This window comes from Choloepus didactylus, chromosome 12 (assembly GCF_015220235.1).
Source record: "Choloepus didactylus isolate mChoDid1 chromosome 12, mChoDid1.pri, whole genome shotgun sequence".
In the NCBI taxonomy this organism is placed as follows: domain Eukaryota; kingdom Metazoa; phylum Chordata; class Mammalia; order Pilosa; family Megalonychidae; genus Choloepus; species Choloepus didactylus.
In genome coordinates this window covers 10,469,391-10,492,640 of record NC_051318.1, presented here as the reverse complement: position 1 = coordinate 10,492,640, position 23,250 = coordinate 10,469,391, and the positions used below count along the sequence as shown (strand labels likewise).

At 42.7% G+C, this 23,250-nt stretch overlaps 1 protein-coding gene across 3 annotated transcripts in view; it reads left to right on the top strand.

Moving 5' to 3' along the window:
* MTUS2 (microtubule associated scaffold protein 2) overlaps positions 1-23,250 on the top strand; it is a 426,320-nt gene that overhangs the window by 361,298 nt on the left and 41,772 nt on the right. For all 3 annotated transcript variants that reach the window (XM_037800470.1, XM_037800471.1, XM_037800472.1), the window contains one exon: positions 8,000-8,066. In XM_037800470.1, the coding sequence (XP_037656398.1) occupies positions 8,000-8,066 (67 nt within the window). The remainder of the gene's footprint in view (positions 1-7,999; positions 8,067-23,250) is intronic.

The window sequence follows — 23,250 nt, the reverse complement described above, 5'->3', positions numbered from 1 at the left end:
ATTTGATCTCTTTACAATCTAGTGTTTAAGTAACTTTCACATGTTTTCACTTTGAAACTTCAAAGTTGATACAAATTATTCCTTACTGATGAAAGCGTAAAAACTTACACGGCATCTATTAACTTCTTCATAATGTTCAAACCCACATTTCTTAACTTGCTTTTACTATATTTTAGAACAGTATTCTCATTGAAGGTTTTGCAAATATTTATTCATAGATGTCATTTTTAGGAATTGAGGGCTGTCTTAAAAACAATTCCAAAAATCATTGTTTTATTAGTTGCATGCTTTTCAGAATAGCTTTTACAGACAGTGAGCCAAAATCATTTGTTTATCCAGTAGTTACCTCTTGAGCCAGGCATTGTATACTAAGAGTATTATGAGATTCGACTCTGACCTCAAACTCTAGAAATCAGTGTTTATTTAAATCCCACAACAAACTTCTTCAGTCTTTTAATCAACTCTAACAACCCCAGATTCAAGACAGTTTGAAAGAGGCCTGATAAAAATGGTTGATAAAGTCATTTCTGATTACTTTAGTCCAGCTTTATAATCCTTTAAAAATGAAAGAAACAATTCCTCAGAACTTCGTATAAATACAAGATAGAAAACTTTTAATTATTTTGAAAAAATAGATTTTTTAAAAAGTTTGACTATACTGCAGCTAAGATGTTCTGAAAAAGTAGTGGGATAGTTAAAAATACTTTTTAAGTAACCAGTTTCAGAGTTGGGGTGAGAAATATAAACCTAAAGTTGCTTTTTCAGCATTAATTTATTGAGTGGAAACTATAGAATCTTACCTAGAGTATAAAATGAATAAACATCTGTTAAATGAAAAAAAAAAAAAAAGTTTAAAAAAAACCTGATTGTGCATATGTGTTTTCAACTTGTAAAAACCTATTTGTTGACAATATTTGTTGCCGGTTTACCCTGTGCCTAGTTACTATGGGAATTAGCAAAGAATTCTTAAAGGTCACAGCCTGTCTTTAGGCAATTTACCAGTTTTGGTTTGGTTGTTACTTCCACCTTGTCCAGAAAAATTACAAATGGGGTAGACAACACGAACACAGATGGAATAATTAAATGTTAGTACCAGACGGGAGTATAAGTAAATGAAATTTAGGTGGTGCTAACCATGCCTGCTTCTGGAATTTAGGGAGAGAAGGTAGTGCAGGAATCACGTGCAAGTCTTCTTGGAAAAAGTGGAAAATGAATTGCACTGTGAGGAATGAGATGGGATTTTAATAAATTGAAGCAGGGAAGGAATCTAATTATAAGCAAAGGGTGCATGAGTCAAGGTTTTGGGGCCAACTTGATGAAAGATGAGAGGGGAAATCTCATGGAAAAGCAGAGAGAGAGAGCAGGGAAATATTTTCCAGCCTGTGAAAGCCTGATCCAGGTTTTTCGCTTGAAGCAGGGATCTTCTGCGGAGGATTCATCTATGTCTCGTTTAAAAGGAAACGAGTGACCCTGGAAGGTCATGGACTCAGTGTGGTCCACGGTAAAGCCACCATCAGCCCTGCATGTACAGAACCTCCTGATCCTACTCCTTCCAGACTAGATCTTTCCCAGGAATGCGGAGTTTCTAGGAGAAAGGGGTCTAAACTAGAATGCCAACTTGTTTTTGTAATACTAAGAACTATAACTGACAAGCAAACGAACAATAATAAGCCTGGTAAACATGTGATTTCCTTTTAGAGTCCAAAGCCCAGCTTTACAAGAAGCCAGCCGATCTCCAGGTGCCCTGATGAGAATGGAATCCGAGCCAGGGCATGGGGTCATTTAGGAATTCACGGCTTCGGAGCCTGATGTCTCGCTGGACATGCGCTTGGACAGGCCGTGGGACTGTTCGTGTGCCCTGGCGACGGCCTTCTCTCGGCCACCTGGGCTGACCAACTGCCCTCTGTATGGGATGTTCCTTCTTGTCCTTGTTAGATCGGTCAGCTGGTTCTGGTCTTGCTGGTTGAGATACTATCATGTCCCTCTAGTGGTTACTCTGCATTTTTCTACCCTAACCTTTGATGTATTGATTATAATCTCAAGGCCAATCTTATTTACCTTTCCTCTAAATTCTTGGTGTTGCTGGGAGTTGGAGAGGGTGCCTGTTTCTCCCAGGTATGCCTGGATTCTCTGACAGCGAGAAGTTCTGGGGAAGGAGACTGGAAGAAAGTAGAATTCAGAGAGGCCGAGCAATTATTATGTGATACGTAAATGGATTGACGATCACGGTAATAGCTAACTTTCCTTTTTCTTGTACTTATCCGAGATCCCCACATTACTTCTTTGGATAGTGTTCCTTCTACTCTTTGTCCTTCCAGTTGCCTTTGGTAATCCATGTCTGGAATTCCGGGATGTTGAGACCCCTTTTAACTAGAGCCTCTTGGGTGAGCCAGGTGCTTTTTCTAACCAGCGCTTTTGTCCAGCCTGCTGGACAAAGGCTGGAATTCTGTACCCTTAAGTTTAGTCATTTCTGATTTCTTTTAAAAACTAGACATGACTGTTCATTTTTCCTTTAATTAGACATTTAGATGTATTGAAGAATATTAAATGTAAAAGATACTTTGTCTTTGACCAGTCTATATTAAATTTCATTTCAAAGTGGAAAAGCAAATAGATCATTATACAAAAGCACAGCGGCCGTAGTGTTAATTGTATGTGGAATAAGTCATACTTATCGATTACGTCAAGACCGAGGTGTCTGTGCTGCCTCTTAAAGCCATAATAACGGAAAAGAAATCAAAAGGTCAGTCCACATCCCAAGGGCTTCTTCCACAGAGCTATATTATAAAGCTGGCCAACTTTAATAATATTAATATTGAAAATGAATGTGGTCTTCACAAATGAATGAAAACAACTCTGGTTCATTCTGAAATATGAAAGAAAATGTCTTCCTATTAAGACAAAGTTGAATTAAACCATGTTGAATTAAACCTAACCTGAACTCAAGAGCCCTGGGTGAAAAAGCAATATTATTTCCAAGAGAATGAAAAATTCTTTGTAATTGACTATGTATGTTACCCTTGAATATTTTTAATTTAAAAAAGAAGTTTAAAAAGTTACTTGACATTGCCTTAAATTCCAAAATCCTATAGATCTCTTATTTAATTCCCTGTTGTGTTTCTTTCGTTTAGCTTGCCCTGCTCATATGGTTGAATTTTCCTGATCCGTACTGATTTCAGAACAGGCTCAAAACAGGAAAGATGAGTTGGGAGTCTTTGGGCTACATAGATAGATAGATAGAGAGAAAGAGAGAGAGAGAGAGAGAGATAGTATATGTAGTGTATTTAATTTACATGTGTATAGATGTATGCCTCTCCCTTTTAAAAGAAAATTCAGGTGGGAAGGGATAGCTGGTAACAACCCTGAGTGCTACAGTGAATTTTATGAAATTGGTGTCAGTACTCCCTGTAGCCAACCTAAAATTCCTTCAGAGGAGATCACACACTGGAGGTGGGAAGTTGGAGAAGAAAAGAGAAGGGCCCACTGTGGGGAAGAGTGCCAGGAGCCCAGAAAAAGGCTGAGGTACTGTTTGTGTCACCAGGTCCCCCAGCTCTGCCTGGGGCTGTCCCTTTGCCTCCTCCTGCTTATTCATCCTCTGTCCAGTTGAAACCTCGATGCCGGGTTCACTTGGATAGCATCAACATCTCAACAGACAACTCCTGTTGACAAAGCGTGTCAAGATAATGGAGGGCATCAGGCGTGCTTGGGGCTTGGCCGCGCGGAATGATTAGCGGGTCGTAGCTCTGCCAGCTTCTGTGGCTGAGAGCACTTCAAGGCAGCGTTCCCTGCCAGGGTGGGGGCACCCTTAGAATGGACAGCCATGTCCAAAATGCAGTGTAGGTGTCCCTAAAACAGACTTGCAGTGGTGTGTTGGAGCTAGAGGTGGAGGGGTGACTTGGATGTCTCATGGGGATGGGTTTTCCTGGATTCCATCTGTGAGTGAAGTACACCATGCTGGAGGAGACTCAGTGCAAAGGAGAGAGGGACGTGATCAGATCAAAGCAGGAGCTAAAGAGACGCAGCTGCTGGTCCGGGGCTTAGGTGAATGTTCCCGAGGTGCCCACGTCCAGTTCAGCCTGTCATCGGGTAAACAGTAATTTTAGAGGAATGGCCTTCTTAGACTTTGCAGCTTCTGGACTGTATCACTAGGACAATTCAGATGGTTAATACAGAGTTCTATTTTTAGCCCTTTGGAGTGAAAGCAGGAGCTCATGTGTTTGGCACCAGTTAGGAATTTTCCATTCACCCAACCATGTAGGGAAACCCTCATCCATCAGAGGAGGCCTTGTTCGTGTTTCAGCCATGCCACCAACTCATCACTCCAGACCCAGCTTGAGCCAAGGAATGAAGGGAAATGGTGACATGAGATCCTTCCAAAGCGAGTCGTCTGGTGGTCTCTTACTCCTGGGTGTTTGATAGAGCCTAAGGGCCTTGCCAGATGGCTGCTGGATCCGATAGAGCCCACCAGATGGAGGGATAACTCTCTGAGGGCAAGGAGTGGACAGTGGAAGATTCCTTTAAGGTTCCCTCTGGCTTAAGAACCCCCGTTCCTGCAGTGTCACTGATGCTGACTCATCTCATTGCAGGGCCGCACTAAGTCATTCTGGTTTGGCTTGTGAGAAACAAAAACTACCTCGCTTGATGCAGAGAATTCATAAATTACAAGAGTTGATATCATTTCAAAACAAGCACTTAAGGAAGAAGAGCTGCAGCCAAACTGCACAGGCCAGCCTTAGAGAGCTGTGCTGGGATCTTCAGCAGGAATGTATTAGGAGGCCATTGGAAAGGGTTCCTAGGGAGGCTGGTAGGGAAAATTAAAGAGCTGCCTCCTTAGAAGTTAGACCCCAAGGTAGGGCTCTACGCTGGGAAAGGTATCGATGCTCGATTGATGAATCAACCCCCCAGGATACGGGAAGGTAGGCCAGGACGTGGAGAGGGGTGTGGATGAAACAGACTAGTCAGGAGCTGACTTGGCCTCTCGTCTGGTTAGATGCCAACAGCTTTGTGGTAATAAGCGCTTGGATCCAATATGAGGCCCATTACAATTTGGATCTTGATGTTGCATTTACATAAGCCTGGGAGGTGGGTGATATCTTGGCATGTTAGTGTTTGAAGAAGAGTGTGGACTCTGGGTTAAAACCTCTGTCTTTGCCGTTTTCTGGCCAGTGACTTAACCAGAGGGCCCCCGAGCCCTCATCGATAAAGAGAAATAAAACCCAGGGTCTGCTCTACAGCATTTGGAGAAATAAATGAGGTAGAGGGCTTACCCAGCACCCATGCTGGCACACAGATCATGTTTGGTAAAGGCTAGAGTTGATGTTAATTTAGTGATTAACCAGAACTTACCAGAATTAACCCTTTGCCTTGACACTTCAGCCACTAGGTCTGTTGCTCATCTTTGGCAGTTGACCTTCCTTGGTAACCCCTTGGACGATTGTAGATTGAAGCTCATTGGTTTTAAAGCCTGTCCTTTGGAAAGGACGGGGATGAGCAGGGGCTGGGGGATCGTCATTCCGTTGTCTTGATCTCTTTCGATGGCTTCTGCCTCCTAAATGGCTTGGGGTTTCCTATCACACACTTCTACTTCCTTCCCTCTTCCCCTCTCCATCTCTTTTGTCTTCCCATTCCCCACCTCTCTCTTTGCTTCTTTGCTGTTATTCTCCCACGTTGTTCCCCAAAGTCTCATCCTTGTGTCCTCTAAAGCCACAGTTGGGTGGGGATGACCCGACCACGGGTGTCAGCGTGAGCTTTTCATCAGAGCGATTCAAGCCTGCGGGTTTGGTCAGTAGCCCCCACCTCACCGAGTCCAGCCGGGGTCCGTCTTCCACCTGGGGCCTTCAAGAAATTCCTTCCCAAAATGTCAGATTCTCCTGTTAACATGCTGACACCCCCAGGGCACTGCCCCATTGGCCTTTTCCAGGGATAGTACCGTGAACAGAGGGAAAGTTGATGGTGGGTTGGAAACTAGAGTGAGTTCATTGCTCGTTGCCTGACTTGGTCTACATCTTTGCACATCCCATCACTCTGGGAGTTGGCACTATAGGAATTCTCATTCTGGACTGATGAGGCCAGTATTTCAGTTCTCCGGCTGTGTTTAGGAGTTAGAGGATATGAGTGTTCAAAATTATTCCTGATAACAGGAACAAGTTTTTTTCACTAGTTTGACACTATCTCTGAGTAAATACTGAAATAAACAGCCTCCAAAATACCAAATTGTCTTAACTTGTAGGGAACAAGCTAAAGTTTAGTTGGCAATATTATGCCATTTTAGAACATGCTGTAAGTCCTTGTGGCTGGTGTGATTAGAACACATCCCTCCTTTGGGTTCCCCCTCTTTGAACCACATCAAACCTTAGACTGGAGTCGGGGTTGGGGGGAGGAGGAAGAGACAGGCACATGCATATGCGTGGGGTGAAATTCTACATACATTAGACAATTAATTTGGGAAGGAGCCTAGGTATACATAGAATGTCATCCAGTTGCAAATAAAATAAAAGGAAACAATGGAATTATAGCAGCTGATACTTAGATAAAGCATGTTAGATGCCTGGCGCCATTCTAACTACTTCACGTATATTCATTCATTTACTCCTCACAAGGCCCCCACGGGTGGGCCCAGCCCAGAGGCAGCACAGCTTCGCGACTAGAAAACAGGCCCTCCTAGGCAAGTTACAAGCCCTGAGATTCAAGGAAGGGAAGGAGGCTGTGGGCTGGGATGGAAGGAAAGAGCCTCGTGAATGAGGCAGGATTCCCACAAAGGATGGATCTACTGCTACGTTGTTAAGAAAACCATCCGCTTACAATTTTTGGCCCCTGTGACTAAAATTGCTCTCTGTCTATTATGAAAATAGAGTTTTAATTTGGTATTAGAAACATTAGGACGTTGCTTAGCAAATACCTTTTTGACAATCTGAAGCCGTCACCCCAATCCAGCCCATGTTACCTACTAAGGTTTCAGTGCAACAGCCGCGGAAACGAGAGTGTGCATTTGGCGCATCTTCAGGCTGCTGAAATCCGAGGCAAAGGTGGTTAGTAAAGAGCCTGATGATAGTCATGCTGTTGGGCACACAGCTTAGCCAAAAATTCCTCCTCTGAAAATCCGTGTGCGTTGGGAATACATCCTGTAGAATAGCCAAGACTTTCTTTGGATGCCTGCATTTTTGGTGTTTCTTATACGAGGAGAATGTATAGACCACATCTTGCCTAATTATAATTAGCAGTAAGAACATTATAGTAAGCAGAAATGCTTACTCAGTAATCCAAACTACAAATCCAGCACATCTTCAATTCCGTCTCTATTTTACATCACAGAATGCATTTGATTCGAAAATAACTTAGCAGTCATTAAATTACAAATGGCAGTCTTTGCACTAAATAATGCGTTTGCTGTGACTTTTCCTCTTGCTGTATCTACTGATCAAACATTGGTGTTCCTTCTATCTTTGGAATAAGGATTTGGAAACCTTAAGGTCGGCATTAGTTGTATTATAAATAGAAATGTTTTAAGTTAAGTTTTGTGATCTGATCATCATTATTCATTAGGCAGCTATCCGTGTGTGGACCAAAGGGTAAGTTTAAGGGTACAGTTGGAAACAAGTACATGCTTTGCAGAGAAACATGGCATGAACATTTTCATGGTCAAAAATCTCAGAATAGTAATACAATTAATAATGTATAATAATATATGGCAATTGATTAGTGGTTAGGAGATAGATATGCAAAGAAGTGTTATAGGATAGTATCCCAGAGTGCAATACAGAGCAAAGCACAACCTTGGGTGTTGTTAGTATTATATTACAAACTTTGCAACTTGAATGTGATACAAATGAATGAGTCAGACTGCCTTTGCACATTTTTTATATGCTAATGTAATGATAAAATGACCTCCTTAAGGGCTAGACTTAAAATATTTGCTTAATATGATTCATTAATTAAACATGTGAAAGTGCCTATCTAGCATAAAACTAGGGAACTCTCGGTATCCATTTTGTTTTTGCAGAATGAAAGTGCCCTTGTGAAAGAAAAAGAGCTGTCAATCGAGCTTGCCAGCATCAGGGATGAAGTTGGTAAGTAGGGCATTGGAAACGAGGAGCGCAAAGAATGTCTTTTCCTGATTCCTGTGACTGTGTAACAAAAGCAATTACATTTTGTGGCATAAGCCAGGGCAAGCCTGCCTAGACAAATGAAGTCTCGTACCCAGCACCAGGGTGGGTTTTTGTAGCCTTGTGAGGAGCCGTAAATTTTGCCTCTCTGTTGTTGTAAAGACAGCCTCATCACAGGACGTGGTGGAGCTCACTGGGCATTTACTCCGCTGTTCACAGATGGCGGCCCCTCTCGGTCTGCACTGCCTGCTGCAGACAAGCACCTGTGCACCTGAGCCCCACCTGGGCAGGCTCAGGGCCGGGGAGCCTGAGGGAACAGGAGGCCCCCGAGCTTACTTGGGCAACATGAGTTGCTCTCTGTAAGATGCGGGTTCTCCCTGGCTTCCTGCCACCGGCCACCCTGTGCGGAAGGACCCTGGTACAGAACAAGGTCAAACACACACATCTGGTTGGATTTGAAATATCAGCATTCGTGTGGAAATGCCTCATCTTTGGCTGATAGGGTGGTTGAGTTCCATCGGAACCCCAAGTGGCCTCGCCTGCCTAATGGAAAAAACCCACCAGGTTCTCGGGACGGGATGGGAGACGGGCTTTCCCTCTGGGCCAGACCAAGTACCTGCTGGATTCTTTTTCCCAATCCCGTTTTCTCTCTTGCGGATCTGCTGTTCTGCTTCCCCAGGAAGCAGTTGGCAAAGGTGGGATATGCGGGGCTGTTTCCACCAGTGGGCTGGTCTCCTGCCGAGTGAGCCTTTCTCCTCCGTCTGGGTTGGTCCTGGGAGCAGCCCCCGGTTTGCAGAGGGACCGGAGCAGCTGCCGCCTTCCCCGGCAGGTGGCCCAGTGCCTTATCCTCCAGCCACACAAACGGCCATCAGAATCTGAGGGCCAGGCCCCCTGGGGCCCCCGGGATGCTCAGCGGGCTGGGGAGCGGTGTCCGAACAGAGTGCAGCCCCCTCCTCCCCCTTTTTCTGCATTTTTCCCTTTTTTAAAATTATTTTTTTCTTCTTGTGATTTTTGTGACTCCTGTCCCTGTGCTCTCTGCTCCTCTCTGAGGGAGTGGGCTCCGGTGGGAAGCCATAAGGAAGAGCTCCTTCTCCCGGGCCTCACCTGTGCATGACTAGTAGCAGCCGGGCTCAGCACAGCTGCAGGGGCACCCACCCCTGGTCACCCCCCACTTGGAGCCGTGGTCAGTTAACCCAGGAGTCGGCTTTCCTGGGGCCGGGGGGGAGTTGCTGCAGGCTGGGTGCCTCAGATGCGAGGGAGGCACAGGTCTGAGGGAGCAGAGGGGGGCACTGCTGGAAGTGGGGGCGGGAGCCCCTGGGGCTCCCTGCCCAATAAGTTGCATCCTTTCCTTTTACTCTTAATGGAGATGGTCTCATTTCTCGCTGCCACCACCATCCATTCCCTAACTGATGCACGTCACTGCCAGGCTGCACCATCCAAGCCTCCGTGCCCCCCTCTGGTTCCATCACCACTGGGGTAGATCCCCACTTAGGTTCCCAAGGGCCATGTCATGAGTGTCCCCCACTTTTCCATGATGGGGAGGCCCTGGCCTCCTCGCCAGTGGTGACTCTGCCAAGAGCGAGGCGCTGTTTCCATTCCTCTCTAAGGTGGAGCCATTGGGGCCAGAAGTCGGGGTGTCCATCCTGTGTGCACACATTGTACACACACACGTGCACACACGCAGTGAGCTCGCTGGTCACTCCCCACGTCCTCTTTAAAAGGACATTCTTCTCTATGTTCCCACTGATACGGGATCTACCTTATCAAAAAAAAAAAAAAAAAAAAAAAAAAAAAAAACAGGAGGGGTTCCTCCTTCCTCAGCTCACCAACTGCAAAGGACTACCCTCTCCAGCCTCACCCACCCTGGGCCTGCATGTAACTTAACGCAATTATAAAACGTTTCCTTCCCCTGTGAAGCTGCAAAGAACAGACTTGGCTTGTGCTGCCTTTCCAGTCGATTTCTGGTGCCTCATCCATCCGGAATCCTAGTCCCCGTGACACTGTGGGGGCAGCGCCCAGGCATCAGGTCAAGGTTCCAAAATTTCTTGATTCACTGTGACTGCTGTCTCAGTAATTTTTTTCATGGTGTTTCAAGGCCAAATGAATGCCTAAGAGTTCCACTTATAAACATAGCTAGATCTAAGCAATTTAATAAGTTTTTATGTCCTAAAAACTTAGAGCCCATTTGAAAAAAATTAATGCACATATATTGGAAGAAAAAATAATGTTTTAATTTCATTTTTATATCACCACAATTGCTTGCAAATGGGATGAGTGTGTCTGTTGGGCCCTGCACAGCTTCTCAAATCCTGGAATCAGATCAGATAATGCTACTCTCATCTCCTCTTCTCCACTGATTTTCACTCAGTACTTTTTATCGTAGAACAACCAACCCCCGTCTTCACAAAACAGTGTCATCGAAAGGAATGAAGTGCCATCTAATGTTGACACTGTGAACTCCCCGGGGTGGCAGTTGGCATGGTGTCCTTGGAATTCTAAGATGTCCTGCAGTGCCCCATGAGTTTGCTGCAGTGGCCCACGGTGCCTGGGTACACAGTTTGGGAACCACAGGCTTAGGGTCACTTCCCTTCCTTCAGTGGCTGAGAACCTCGAGTGGGAGGATGGATGGGTCTTCAGAGACTTGAGACTGAAAGTTGCTCGCCCAGATAGTGTAGAGTATCCTATGTGAATTACACCTCGCGCCATAGTTTCTTCTCCTTTTAGCAAGATATGTTGGTCTTAATTTAGGGAGAGATAGAAAGTATTCAACTAATATTCCATCTCTGGATTTTCCGTTTGAGGGATATCAAAGCCTATAGCCCTGGAATGCAGTAGCCCAGGCTCGCAAAATGGTTGAGTCTCTAGGAGGCAAGGAGGCTAGATGCTTCCAGGCAGGAGCTTGGGAGTCAAATGACCCTGGTTCAACTTGGGAAAGTTGGTCTCCTTCTCTGTGCCTCACGCTCCCCTCCATAAAATGGAAAGGCTCTGGGCGAATCAAGGAAGACAGTGCTGATAGAGCACTCAGCGAAGGTGACAATCCTAATTGTTAGGTGAGTAGCGCCTCGAACTCCTCGGACACCTCCACCTTCCACTGCAGGATGGGTTTATCCCTAGAGAGACATGCTTGCTCACCATCGGCCAGCCTCATTCCTCTCCGGGCCTGGGTGGGCAGAATCCTACAGAACTTCCCTCTGCACTTTCCACAAAGCTTCATGAGTGCAGCAGGCACTGCACAGGAGCACTTGGGGTTTCTGGCTTTAAGTCTTCTTTGACTGCTGCGTTAGCCCTAAGAATAGACCCAGAAATCACCTGCCAAATGAAAATGCCACCACGAGGAGCGGGAAGGCTTTGGCAGCCCCAAAGCTCAGTCCCTCCAGCCCAGCATTCAGCCGGCAGACGTGTTAGCAGAGAGTTCCCAAACCACACAAGAGATTCCATTTGTGAAAGAAGAAAGATGGAGGGGACTATGGGGATCAACTTTTAACTGTAAATTCCGTGAGTTCAGGGGTCTTGACCTGTAATGGATTCCTTTGGAAGGGAGAAGACAATGAGGATTACAAACCTGACTTCCAAAAGATCTCTCTATAAATAGATGGTCAGCTCTCCCTCACTGCCATCCCCGCTTTTATTTAGACCTCTTATCAGCTGAGTGTGTGAGGGAAACTGGAATTTCTAAAGACTGAACTCAGACATGGGAGAAGGAAAGAAGCTGAAAAAAGTCAGAATTATTTAGGGGGTCTTCCTATAGGTTCCAGAGCAAAGCTTGTCTGTCCCCCAAATCTAAAAATTATGGATTAAATTTTTTCACGTCCATTTAACTGCTGCTTGAAGTACTACCAGTAGCCTCTCATAAGTGCCCATAAGTACTCCACACCCCTGCTGTGAATAAATTCACTCAAAAACTTTGAGCATCTAGCTGAAATCAGTGTTTCTCAAGCCTGAACGTGCATTAGAAATCCCCTGGGCTGCTTTTTAAAAACACTGATTTCCAGGACACACCCTAGACCAACAGAAGCAAAGTTTTTGAGGATGAGGCTGCCGCATGTTGTTTGAACCCTCAGGTGTTAATTAAGTGCGGTTAAGTTTGAGAGTCCATGAACTACATTAAAGGAATCAGGCTTTTGATTTGGGTCGGGTGGGGTGGAGGGGGAGTAGGTGATCTGGGATGGCCCGGGAGGGTGGAGTCCTACAGTTGAGGCCTCTGAGCAGCAGGAGGGACCCCCAGAGAGAAGGAGAAATGGCTGGGAGAGGGTGCAGAAGACAAATCCCACCTGCTTCAGAATTACACATGGGGTTGGCCTGGCTCTGGAAAAAAGGGAGAGGAACATCCTTCCTTCTTTCTAAAAGTAACTCCCTGGTGCCTGGTGCATTAGCCGATACTTCACATTTAGAAAACATTCCCAACTGTGGCATCTCTGGTGGAACTATGTAACAGGATCTCCTAGATGGAGTGTTGTTTGAATAGTTCTCCCTACCAGAGTTGTGGATAGGGCCATCCCGTCCCCTGAGAAGGAATTTCCTGGCAGTTGATTTACAAGAAAACTTTGAGGACATCCCTCTGCTGAGTGCTCCCCAGTTATGGAGAATGTGATAGCAGGCACAGAAATCAGAGCCTTCCAGAGCTCTCCAGATTTTAGTGCCTGGGCCCCACCCACCACGGTTTAGAGACGAGTGAGCTGAGATTTGTCCAAAGAGCTCGGCTTTGCTGGAACACCTGCAGGAGGCACCAAAAAGAAAACCTTAGTTCTTCTGAAACTCAGTCCATTCATTCATTCATTCATTCATTCAATAAATCTATTGAGCCCCTAGTGTATGCCAGGCACGGGCCAGGCGGGGTCACCATGGACGGTTGAGTAGATTGTACCCTGCAATAGGCTGCCTGTCTAGGTTGGGGCTGAAATGCATCCCCCATTGCAGCCAGCTCGCCAAGCCCTGTGCCCCACCGCCCAAAGGAAGGGGCGCTTTTTTCCTAGTTCACATAAAAGCACCAAGTGGGCTAGCTGGGGCTATCGGTTCTAGGGTTATAGTGGTGAAGAAGACTCAGCTCTGGTCCTCCGAGATGCTTGCAACCCAAAGCTCCATGGAGGAGGGGCCATCTAAGATGGGCCTTGTCTGATAACTAAGATGTGGATAGATGGATACAGGAAAGAAAAAGAGTACAATTACTGAGCTCTACTAATGCTTGCTGCCCCAGTGAATGTACCTGGCCAGTGGGTGCCGTGTCCATTTTCAGTTGTTTCCCTTCTGCAGACTTAAGGAAAGAAAAATTCTATTTCCCCATTTCTTTCCATCTATCAAAAGAAAGTTTTCACATTTATTTTAAAAGTTATTTAACATTCTATCATGCTCATAAACTAGAATTAGGTATTCCTCCCCTTTTAGCATTTAAGCCCCCCCCCCTTTTTTTTGCTATTATGCAGGAAACAAAGGTGCTGTTTGCAAGATTACTTTTTCCCTCTGGTGTTATTTTCTTGGGAATATATTCTCAAAAGTACGCACCAATATTTTTTATGGGATTTCACATTTGTTCTAAGCTCATCTGTCTGTGAAGTGTTCTTGGTGTTTATTCTGTAAACCAAGATGAAAGATTATGGTGGATTTAACCTTTGTGTATTTGGGGTCACCTCATAAAGAGGAAATTACATTTCTCAGCCTCTCTCTCTCACCCTCTGTCTCTCTCTGCCCAAGAGGAGAGTCCCTGTGGAGTGGACTAAAATTGCCAATATCTGTGTTAATACTGTGTTTCCTGGAAGGGAGCCCTGGTCATCACCCTTGAGGGTTTCCTGTCCTAAAGCTCCCGTCTTAGGAGGTGGCCCTAATTGGGTCTGTCCGTGGAGAAGCCTTCCCTGATCTGTAGTGGTTCTGGGGAAGCAGGGGCACTTTGGACCCGCAGGAAAACAGCATCCAGCACCACATCCGGCAAAGGAAGAGCAAAGATGCAGGAAAGCAGATTTAATAGTTGACTGTTGATTTTTATCACCTTTAAAAGTACTCCATTCTCCAAAAAAAAAAAGTGTAGGTTAAAAAATATGACCCTCAATTTTTGCATGGAGTACCATTCTGCAAATTCAGAAGACAAATACTGAATAATGGAAGGGTCCCTCTTACATATGTGAGAGTTAAGGTAGTTTTTTCTAGAAGCAGATTATTTCTTTTCAAGATGTACTGCTTCAAACAGTGCTTGGATGTTTAAAGTCCTCTCACCAGGAAAGCTGAGTGAGAGAATGACATCACAGACTCATTGATGCTGCCTTGTTAGAAAACCTGAGCCTTAAAAATCAATATGAATTAGATAAACTCCACTAGATGGAAAAATACATGTAGTGCAGTAGCTGGGTACAAATGGGAGGTCTCTGACTCTGCTCTTGACTGAGCCCTGATGCCCCCCAGTCCTGTTGAAATGCACGTGCAGACTGGAGCTGACCTTCTGCAAACCCAGCTGTCCGGCTGCAAGGCTCCCCCCAGATCCTTCCCTCTGGCTGCTCAAAGCTGGGACTATCTGAATCTGCAGTGAACCTAGCTGTCATCTTTGAAGTTTTATCATGCCAGCTGATCTCATCTGGCCTTATTAACCCGACCTCAGACCCCAGTCCCTATCTCTGATGGGGAAAGCTATTTTCCACTTCGTCTTCAGGCTTCTGGCACCCTCTTCTCTCTTAAGCTCTGTGGCAGTTCCTATTGCAAGCGAGGCCCATAGGTTTTCATCTTTCTACCAGTTTCAGACCTAAGACGGACTTTCTCTTTTTTTAAAAATCTCTACTGCATCCTTCAAAAGCACTTAAAATAGAATATAGTTTAAAACAGAAAGCAGCATTTAACAAAACTATCATTCTGTCCAAATTTCTCAGGTATTGTACAGAAATCTAAATGGTTAAGTATGCATTTTGATTAAAGGCCACTCATTGACACAGACCAAAACAATAATGCCTGGATATTTTCTGTAATATGGAATAAAGAGATATTTAAAATTTGTTATAAAGGTATAGTAGGAAGCTAAGTTTTTGTTGTAAGCACCCAATTGTTATTTATTATATCCTTACATTACTAAATAGAGTAACTTTTTCAATTTATTCTCATTTATAACTAGCAATTCGCTCATACATACACACACCACTGAAAGTATATTTATGAGGTGATTTTACTTTTCAGGCTTGTACATAAAGTTCAACGTCCAGTTTTGTAACCATATTCCCTTTTACTTCCATAGTGCTTAATACCTACCACATAATGTATTTTATTTAATCATTCAAACAACTCATGAAAGTAGGTGTTGTCATCTTTATTTTATACATGAGGGAACTGAGGCTTAGAAAGATCAAGTGACTTTCCTAGAAGCATGCAGAGTCAGGTCTTGGACTGAATCAGGTCTTGACCCACAGTCTGGAATTCTTTCCACATATAGAATCTAAGTTGATCATGGCACCTTCTCAGGAATGAAAAACAAAATCCCAAAATGATGGTAGCTTCATCAAGGTAGATGTTTGGTTCTTTCTTACATAAAATTGGGAGGGAAGCACCAAAAGGCAGGAATGTGATTCTGCTCCACAAAGTCCTCAGGGATCCCAGGCTTCCTGCAGCTCGCTGTTCTACCATCCCAAGACTCTGGCCATTTGCCTCATGGCCCAATATGGCAGATGGTGCAGCAGTCATCACATCTATATTCCAGGTAGCAGGAAGGAAGAACAAATGGAGAAGGAAGCAGAGAGTGTTAGCTCTCTTTGTGGGAAGCTTCATCCTGTTTGTCAGAACTAAGCAAAGCCAGCTGCAAGGGAGGCTAGGAATGTTCTCTTTATTCTTGGTGACCTTACTCAGATATTATCTTATTACAATGGAGGAAGGGGAGAGTTATGTTGGGGGACCACTAGCAGCAGCCTGTGCCACAGGGCCCCAAGTGCCTCATCCATAAGGTGGGGATAATAATGCTGTCACCATGAGTGGGCAGGAGGAAGGCATCTAGCAGAGTGCTTGGCACAATATATGCTCATTCTCTAAAACGTCAGATTTCCTGCTGTCGTCTTCCCTCTCAAAGCTTTAAAAAAAGGTCTGAGTCAAAATGCCAGGACTAAGAAGGCATTTCAGAAAAATTAACCATTGTTGGGATCACATAAAGAATGCCTATGTTCTGATTTTAAAAAATTTCTTCTAAACACGCCAGTTAAAAGCCAGAAGTTGTCAGATTTCATTTTAAAAAAAAAAAGAAAAGCAAAACACAGCTATGTGCTGCCTAAAAAGAACCCACTGCAAAGTAAAAGTGTGTGTGTGTCGGGAGGGGTGGGGAACAAAGATATACTATGCCAACACCTTTCAGAAGAAAACTAAAATGGCTTTATTAATAACAGGCAAAGTAGACTTCAGATTGAGGAATATTATCAGGGATGAAGATGGACATTACATAATGATAAATGGGCCAATTCACCAAGAATACATAACAATACTGAATATCTATGTACCTAACAATAGAGCTTCAAAATACGTAAAACAAAAACTAACAAAACTGAAAGGAGACATAGACAAATCCACTATTATGGTCAGAGGCTTCAGCATCTCTCAGTATCAACAGAACAAGGAGCAGAAAATCACTAGAGATATAGAAGACTTGAGCAACAAGTTTCCCTGGTTGACATTTATAAGATGCTCTCTCCAACAACAGCAGAATGCACATCTTTTTCAAATGCATATGGAACATTCAGCAAAATAGACCAAATTCTGGGCCATAAAACAAGCTTCAGCAAATACAAAAAGAATTGAAATCATACAAAAGCAATGGATTATAAACGATTAGACTATAAATCAATAACAGAAAAATATTTGGAAAAACTCCAAACTTTTGGAAATTAAACAACATACCTCCTTGGCCAAAGAGGACACCACAAGGGAAATTTTTAAGTCTGTTGAATTGAATGAAAATAAAAGCACAACATATGAAGGGTGCAAAAATCTCTGATCAGTAGAGTCGTATCTTCTCATTTAATTTACTCAACACAATTTTTGGAACACCCAGTATATGTTTAGCACTGTCCTACGCCTCTACTGGTGAGGCAGGCAGTATTGTTTAAAAGAAGGTTTTGATCTAGTAGATTAATCTCATGTCAGAAATTTGAGTGTGACAATCTAGCTCCAAAATATACTGCTTTCCTCACAAGGAGGACCAACCAGCTTGATAAAATCCAGGAATCACCTGCCTCTCCTTTGGGGAAATGATATCAGTACAGAGCTGGGAAATTGAAACCTGTGATGTCAGCTGCTGTGATTAGATTTATTCCAGTTAATGTATAATTTTCTAAAGTCCTTTTAGTTTCTATCCTGAGCAGGAGTTTACCCATGCACAGTAATATCAAAACTGCAAATTCCCTTAAATGTACCTGTCACTGAGTTTGGTTGCCATGGAAAATATATTATTAGCTACAGTTCCACAAAACTGCTGTACTTTCTTTGAAACAAGGATCTATTCCATTTGGCAGTAACACTTTTTTTTTGAAATTTATAAAATCCTTTTACGTCTACAGACATAGCATATTCTAGTTGTTTTTCTAATATTAAATGTTCGTTTTGTGATCCTCTCAAATACCTACTATTTAATGGATAAAGAGAATTTTGCTTGCTGTTAAAATATGTTCTATGTTAATGTTAATAATTTAAAATCTGTGGGTTTGGTCCTTAACGAACCTGAATTGACTCACTGGACAAGTCAGGACACCGAGGCTGCCCTACACTTGGAGCCAGCTGCCTCCACGGGCTTGTGACTCTGGAAAACTAAATCTTTAAATATTCATTTACAGTTCACAAAGCCCTTTCACATATATCATCTCATCAGATCCTGCCAGCGACTCTAGGATATGGGTAATGTAGGTACTGTTACCGTCATCTTATGAGTAAATAAATCATGGCTCTAGAAATTGGAGGCAAACCCCAAATCACATAACTATTAAGAATAACTGAGCTGGATCCTCATCGCTTTTCACCATAAACATATCATCATGCTGCCTTCATGCTGGAAGATCTAAATTGGTGCCTTAAGGAAGATTATTAATAGCAAGAAAAAGACAAGATATGACAAGTTATGGATTTAACCTTAACACTGCTGAAGAACACTTTTCAAAATATATGTTGTAGATGACAGATAATCACATACAAGCTATGCAAATATGATCGCCTCCCACTTGCAAGTTTCTCATGCACAAGGATCCCCTCTTATTTTTCTCTGTATTTATTCCCTGATTCATTTTATAAACTTGACTGGACTCTTTACTGTGCCAGGAGTAAAGAGGAATTTGACACAGTCTCTGACCTCAAGGAACTCCTGTGTATTGGAAGAGACAGAAGAGACACAAACAGAGAACTAAAAGACAGTGTAGTAGGTAAGATATCTGATAGTGGTCTGGGAGTTCACAGGAGGGGCTGTAACCCAGCCAGGGGTCCAGGAAAGGCTCGTGCAGGAGAAACAGTGAAACAGCCAACCTGAAAGGAAATTTGCGAACTGGTGAGCAAATGATGCTTCCATATACGTATCAATGACAGAGAAAGAATTAATGACGTCATTTTGGAAAACGGGAAAAGTAATGAAGAAAGGTATGTTTTCCATGTGACCATGTCTAAGGAAGAGGCATAGCACCAATGACTTTCTGTTGATGAAACTCTTTCAGTTACTTGCATAAAAAGCAGTGGCAGTGTGTGGGACATAAGACACAGATGCTTCTCCCATGGTTGATTTTTTAGCTTTTGATTTATCTTGTCATGTCAAATGTCATTATAAATCATTATCATTCACCCAAATAATTACAGATACCACCAGGTCCATAGTCAAAAATCCAAGAGTACTGTCAGTCTGTTTGCTTAATTTGGTAGTTTATTTGAACATTGTAATAAACACATTGCTGTATATATTTATGTAATTTCAGGTCATTCATTTGATCAGAATTTCAGTTTTACTACCAAATGTCAGGTTATTTGCAAGTTAATGCTGATGAAGGAGATGATAACTTGACCAATTCTATGTTGCAGGTCACCATGTGAAGATTCACTAGGTTTCAGTAATAAAGACTGATCATGATATCAGGGCCCCTTGACACAATTGATTTCTAAAAAACAGCTACCAATGAACGCTGTGGTCCGAGTTTAGCCCGATGAAGGCTGTGGTCCGAGTTTAGCCCGATGAAGTCTATGGTCCGAGTTTAGCCCGATGAAGGCTGTGGTCCGAGTTTAGCACATCAGAATGAGGTGTCATCTGACGAGCCCAGGCTGGCAACTTCGTATGCACATTTGCCTTGGTGGTTCACCAGAGCCCGGCTTTTTTTGTCTTCACTGTTAGTACACCAAAAATGGCTCTTTTGGGAAATACCTTTTAATTAAGTTTGCTAGCGCCTGATATAAAAAATTAAAATACCAGTATATTGATTTATGAGAAATAGGATTTACATGTTCCTCTTGACTATGCATTATCTCCTTACAAGCATATCTACCTAGAATGCCAAAATTGTAATCAGAAGGCCTCTTGGTGAACCTAAATCAATTGTGTGCTGTAAATAATACTGGCTTCTCGCTGAGATCTCCTTGAGCATCCATCTGCATAACCCTCTCTTTTCCCAGGACCTTGGTTCTTAGCCAGGGATAGGGATAGGAGGAGATAGAAAGCCTGTTGGAATCACCTGGGAGCTTTTTCAGTTTACCCATGTCCAGATTTCCACTTCCAGCCTTAGTGGAGGAAGTGGTACCAGACTTCAGCTCCCGCTGCTCGCCACTATAAAACTGGAAGAAAAGTAGATGAGCCGACTGTTTTCAAGCAGTAGACAACAGGCACCATGGGAGACTGAGCCTTGAGAAAAGGGAAGCACACCAGTTGAGTCCCATGTTAGCCCCTGTTCTCTGCTCCAGTGCACCTGCAATACCACAGCACAGAATCCCCTGCGATAAAGGGCAGTTGAAGTGGCTAGAAATTGTGGGGCAGGGCACTGGAGAGGAGTAAGCTGGAGAGGAGGGTCCCCGGAATTTGCGTGAGAGTTTCCCACGTGTTAGATGAAGGGTTAGGGTTTGCATACCCAGAGAGGCCTGCAGAGGGCAGCACCTGCAGGACTGAGAGCTGGATGGCAATTCCAGGGATTGTGCAAAGCTGGGAGATGTTGGAATTCCAACCCAGCCAGAGTGGGTGTTCTCACTGAGCTCCTTGAGCAATCAGTAAGACCTGAGAAAGGCCGGGCTTCAGAGTAAAACTATGACCTAGTGTGAGCATCTAGGACTAAAGACACAAGTGAAATGAAACCACCCTAATAAAGAATACAACCGAGCCTGACGGAATCAAAGGGATCCACCAGTAATTTAGCTGTCTGCCAGAACAAAATGCAACACCCGTTAAAGGAAGACAATGTAATATAAACTCCATGCAATGCATCATCCACAATGTCCAGAATGCAATTTTAAAAATTAGACATGGAAAGAAGCAGGCCCCATAATCAAGAAAAAAGTATTCGTTAGAAATAGATCTTGAAATGACCCAGATGTTGGAATTAGCAGACAAGAAATTTAAACAGATATTTTAAATATGTTTAAGCACTTTTGGAAAAAGAGAAACAAAATAAGTAGACAGGTAGAGACTCACAACAGAGAAATGAAAACTATACAGAAGAAACAAATGGAAATGTTAGAACAAGAAAGTACAATATCTGAAGTGAAAAATTTACTGCATGGGCTGAACCGCAGATCAGAACTGAAGGGAAAAAAGGGTCACTGGATTGAAGTATAACCCTATCTGGAGAACAGAGACAGAAAAAGATTAAAAATAAAAAGAAGAGGAAGAGAGCCTCAGTGATCTGTAGAAGTACATAAAGTTGCCTAATGGATGTGTAATTGTCAGAAGGAGACAAGAGAGAGAATGGAGAGAAAAAATGCTTCAAGAAGTAATGGGCAAAACATCCCAAATTTGGTTTTAAAAGAGCAGCCCACAGACTAAAAAGCTGAGTAAACCCCAAGATAACTACAAAGAAAACCACACCTAAGCACATCGTGGTCAAATAGCTGAAAATCAAAGATAAAGAGAAAATATTAAAACAACCAGATAAAAAGACATATTACACACAGGGAAACAAGGATACAAATGGCAGTTATCCATGTCAGCAACATCAGAGGCCAGAAGACAATGGAATGTCATTTTTAAAGTTCTGAAAAACAAACAACAAAAAACCATTAACCCAGAATTCTATATCCAGAGAAAATATCCTTTAAAAATGATGGAAACTTGGATCCACAAGAAAAAATTAAGAGTATCAAAATGGTACATACGCAGATAACTATAAAAGTCTCTCTTCTATTTTTTTTTTTTAATTTTTGATGAGCTTTGGCAACTAAACACATCCATGCGATCACCACCCAAAAGAAGATTTAGAAATTTACGTCACTCCGGAAAATTTCCTCATGCCTCTTTCCAGTCAGTTCCCTCCCTCTGGGACAACCACTCTCTTATTTCTATCACCATAGATTAGTTTTGCCTATTCTTGGATGTCATAATTTCACAAGTGGAATCAAACAGTAAATTCTCTTTTGTGAGTGGAATCTTTTGCTCAACTTAAGAGATTGATTCATATTGTGAGTGTATCACAATGAGTGTAGTTTGTTCCTTTTTGTTTTTGAGTAGCATTCTATTTCCATATCCGTTGTGAATAGGCCACAGTTAATTTATCCATTCTTCTGCTGGTGGACATTTGGGTTGTTTCTGCTTTATTGTTGTTATAAATAAGGCTGTAATGACTATCCTTGTACAAATCCTTTTGTGGACTTATAGTTTTTTATTGCTCTTGGATAAATACCTAAAAGTAGAATTTCTGGGTCATAGGAATGATAAAACAAACAACAAAAAACCGTCAACTCAGAATTCTATAACATTAACATTAGGAGAAACTTCCAAACCATTCTCCAGAATGGTTGTGTCATTTTGCACTATCCTTAACAATGTTGAAGAGTTCCAGTTCCCCTCCACACTTGCTAACATTTGGTGTTGTCAGTAATTGTGGTGTTCTTGTTTTAGCCATTCTAGTAGATATGAAAGAGTGGCTTATTGTGTTTTTAATTTGCATTTCTCTGATCACTAATAATGTTGAGCATTTTTTATGTGCCAATTGGCTATTTGTATGTCTTCTTTTGTGAAGATATGACGTGTCGGTTGCCCATTTTTATTGAATTATTTCTTTTTGTTATTTGCAGTCATTTTGTTTGCTCTTGATGTGAACCCTTTCTCAGAGTCACATATTACAAAATTTTTCTCCCAGTCTGTGATTTTCCTAATTATTTTAATTGTCTCTTGATGATGAGAACATTTTAATTATGATCAAGTCCAGTTTATCACTTTTCTTCTTTTATGGTTGCTGTATTTTGTGTTCTAAACAAGAAATCCGATAGTCTCCTCTCTTTGCTTCTAGAAGCTGTATGGCTCTAATCTTTGCCTATAGGCCTATGGTCCATCTTGAATTAATCTTTGGGGATGGAGTGAAGAATGGAGTGATTTTTCCTCCAATACAGATACCGTTTCCTCCAGCACTACTTGTTTAAAAGAATTCTCTTTCCCCATTGAATTGTCACATAAGGGATCTTTTTTCTCTTTTACTTTATCTAAAAGAAAATTAACTGTTTAAAGCAAAAAGTAACATTGTAGCTCAGGGTTATAACACATGTAGGAGTAAAATATTGCTACGATGTAAAACATTTTAAGAGTGCTAGTCTTAAAATTTATGAATGCTCTTTTGCATCAAAGTATTCGAGGTGCTTTATAAGGAGTTGAGCAAGCTCTAGCCAGGAACCCAAAGAGATGATGATCAGGTGGGGAAACAGGCGTGGCGGTAACAGAAAGGAAGAAAGTGGCTGTCCCCTTGGTGTGTTTCCTCAGTGCTGTCCCGGGCCCTCTCTCCTTCTCACTTTTCCAGATCTCCCTGCTGACGTCCCCCACCCCTGTGACTTCACTGTCACCAGGCCGCTCCCTCCTAAATCCACGCCAGCACCAGCAAACCAGCCAGATTTTATAAGGGAAAATTTGGAACATAAATACAAACATTAACACAGATAAGCCTCCCTAAATAAACAATTCATTTTTTAGAGGATGAGAAGGAAGAAGGGAAATAATTCCATGCTAATTTTTTTAACATCACCTCAAATCCATTCATTTGCC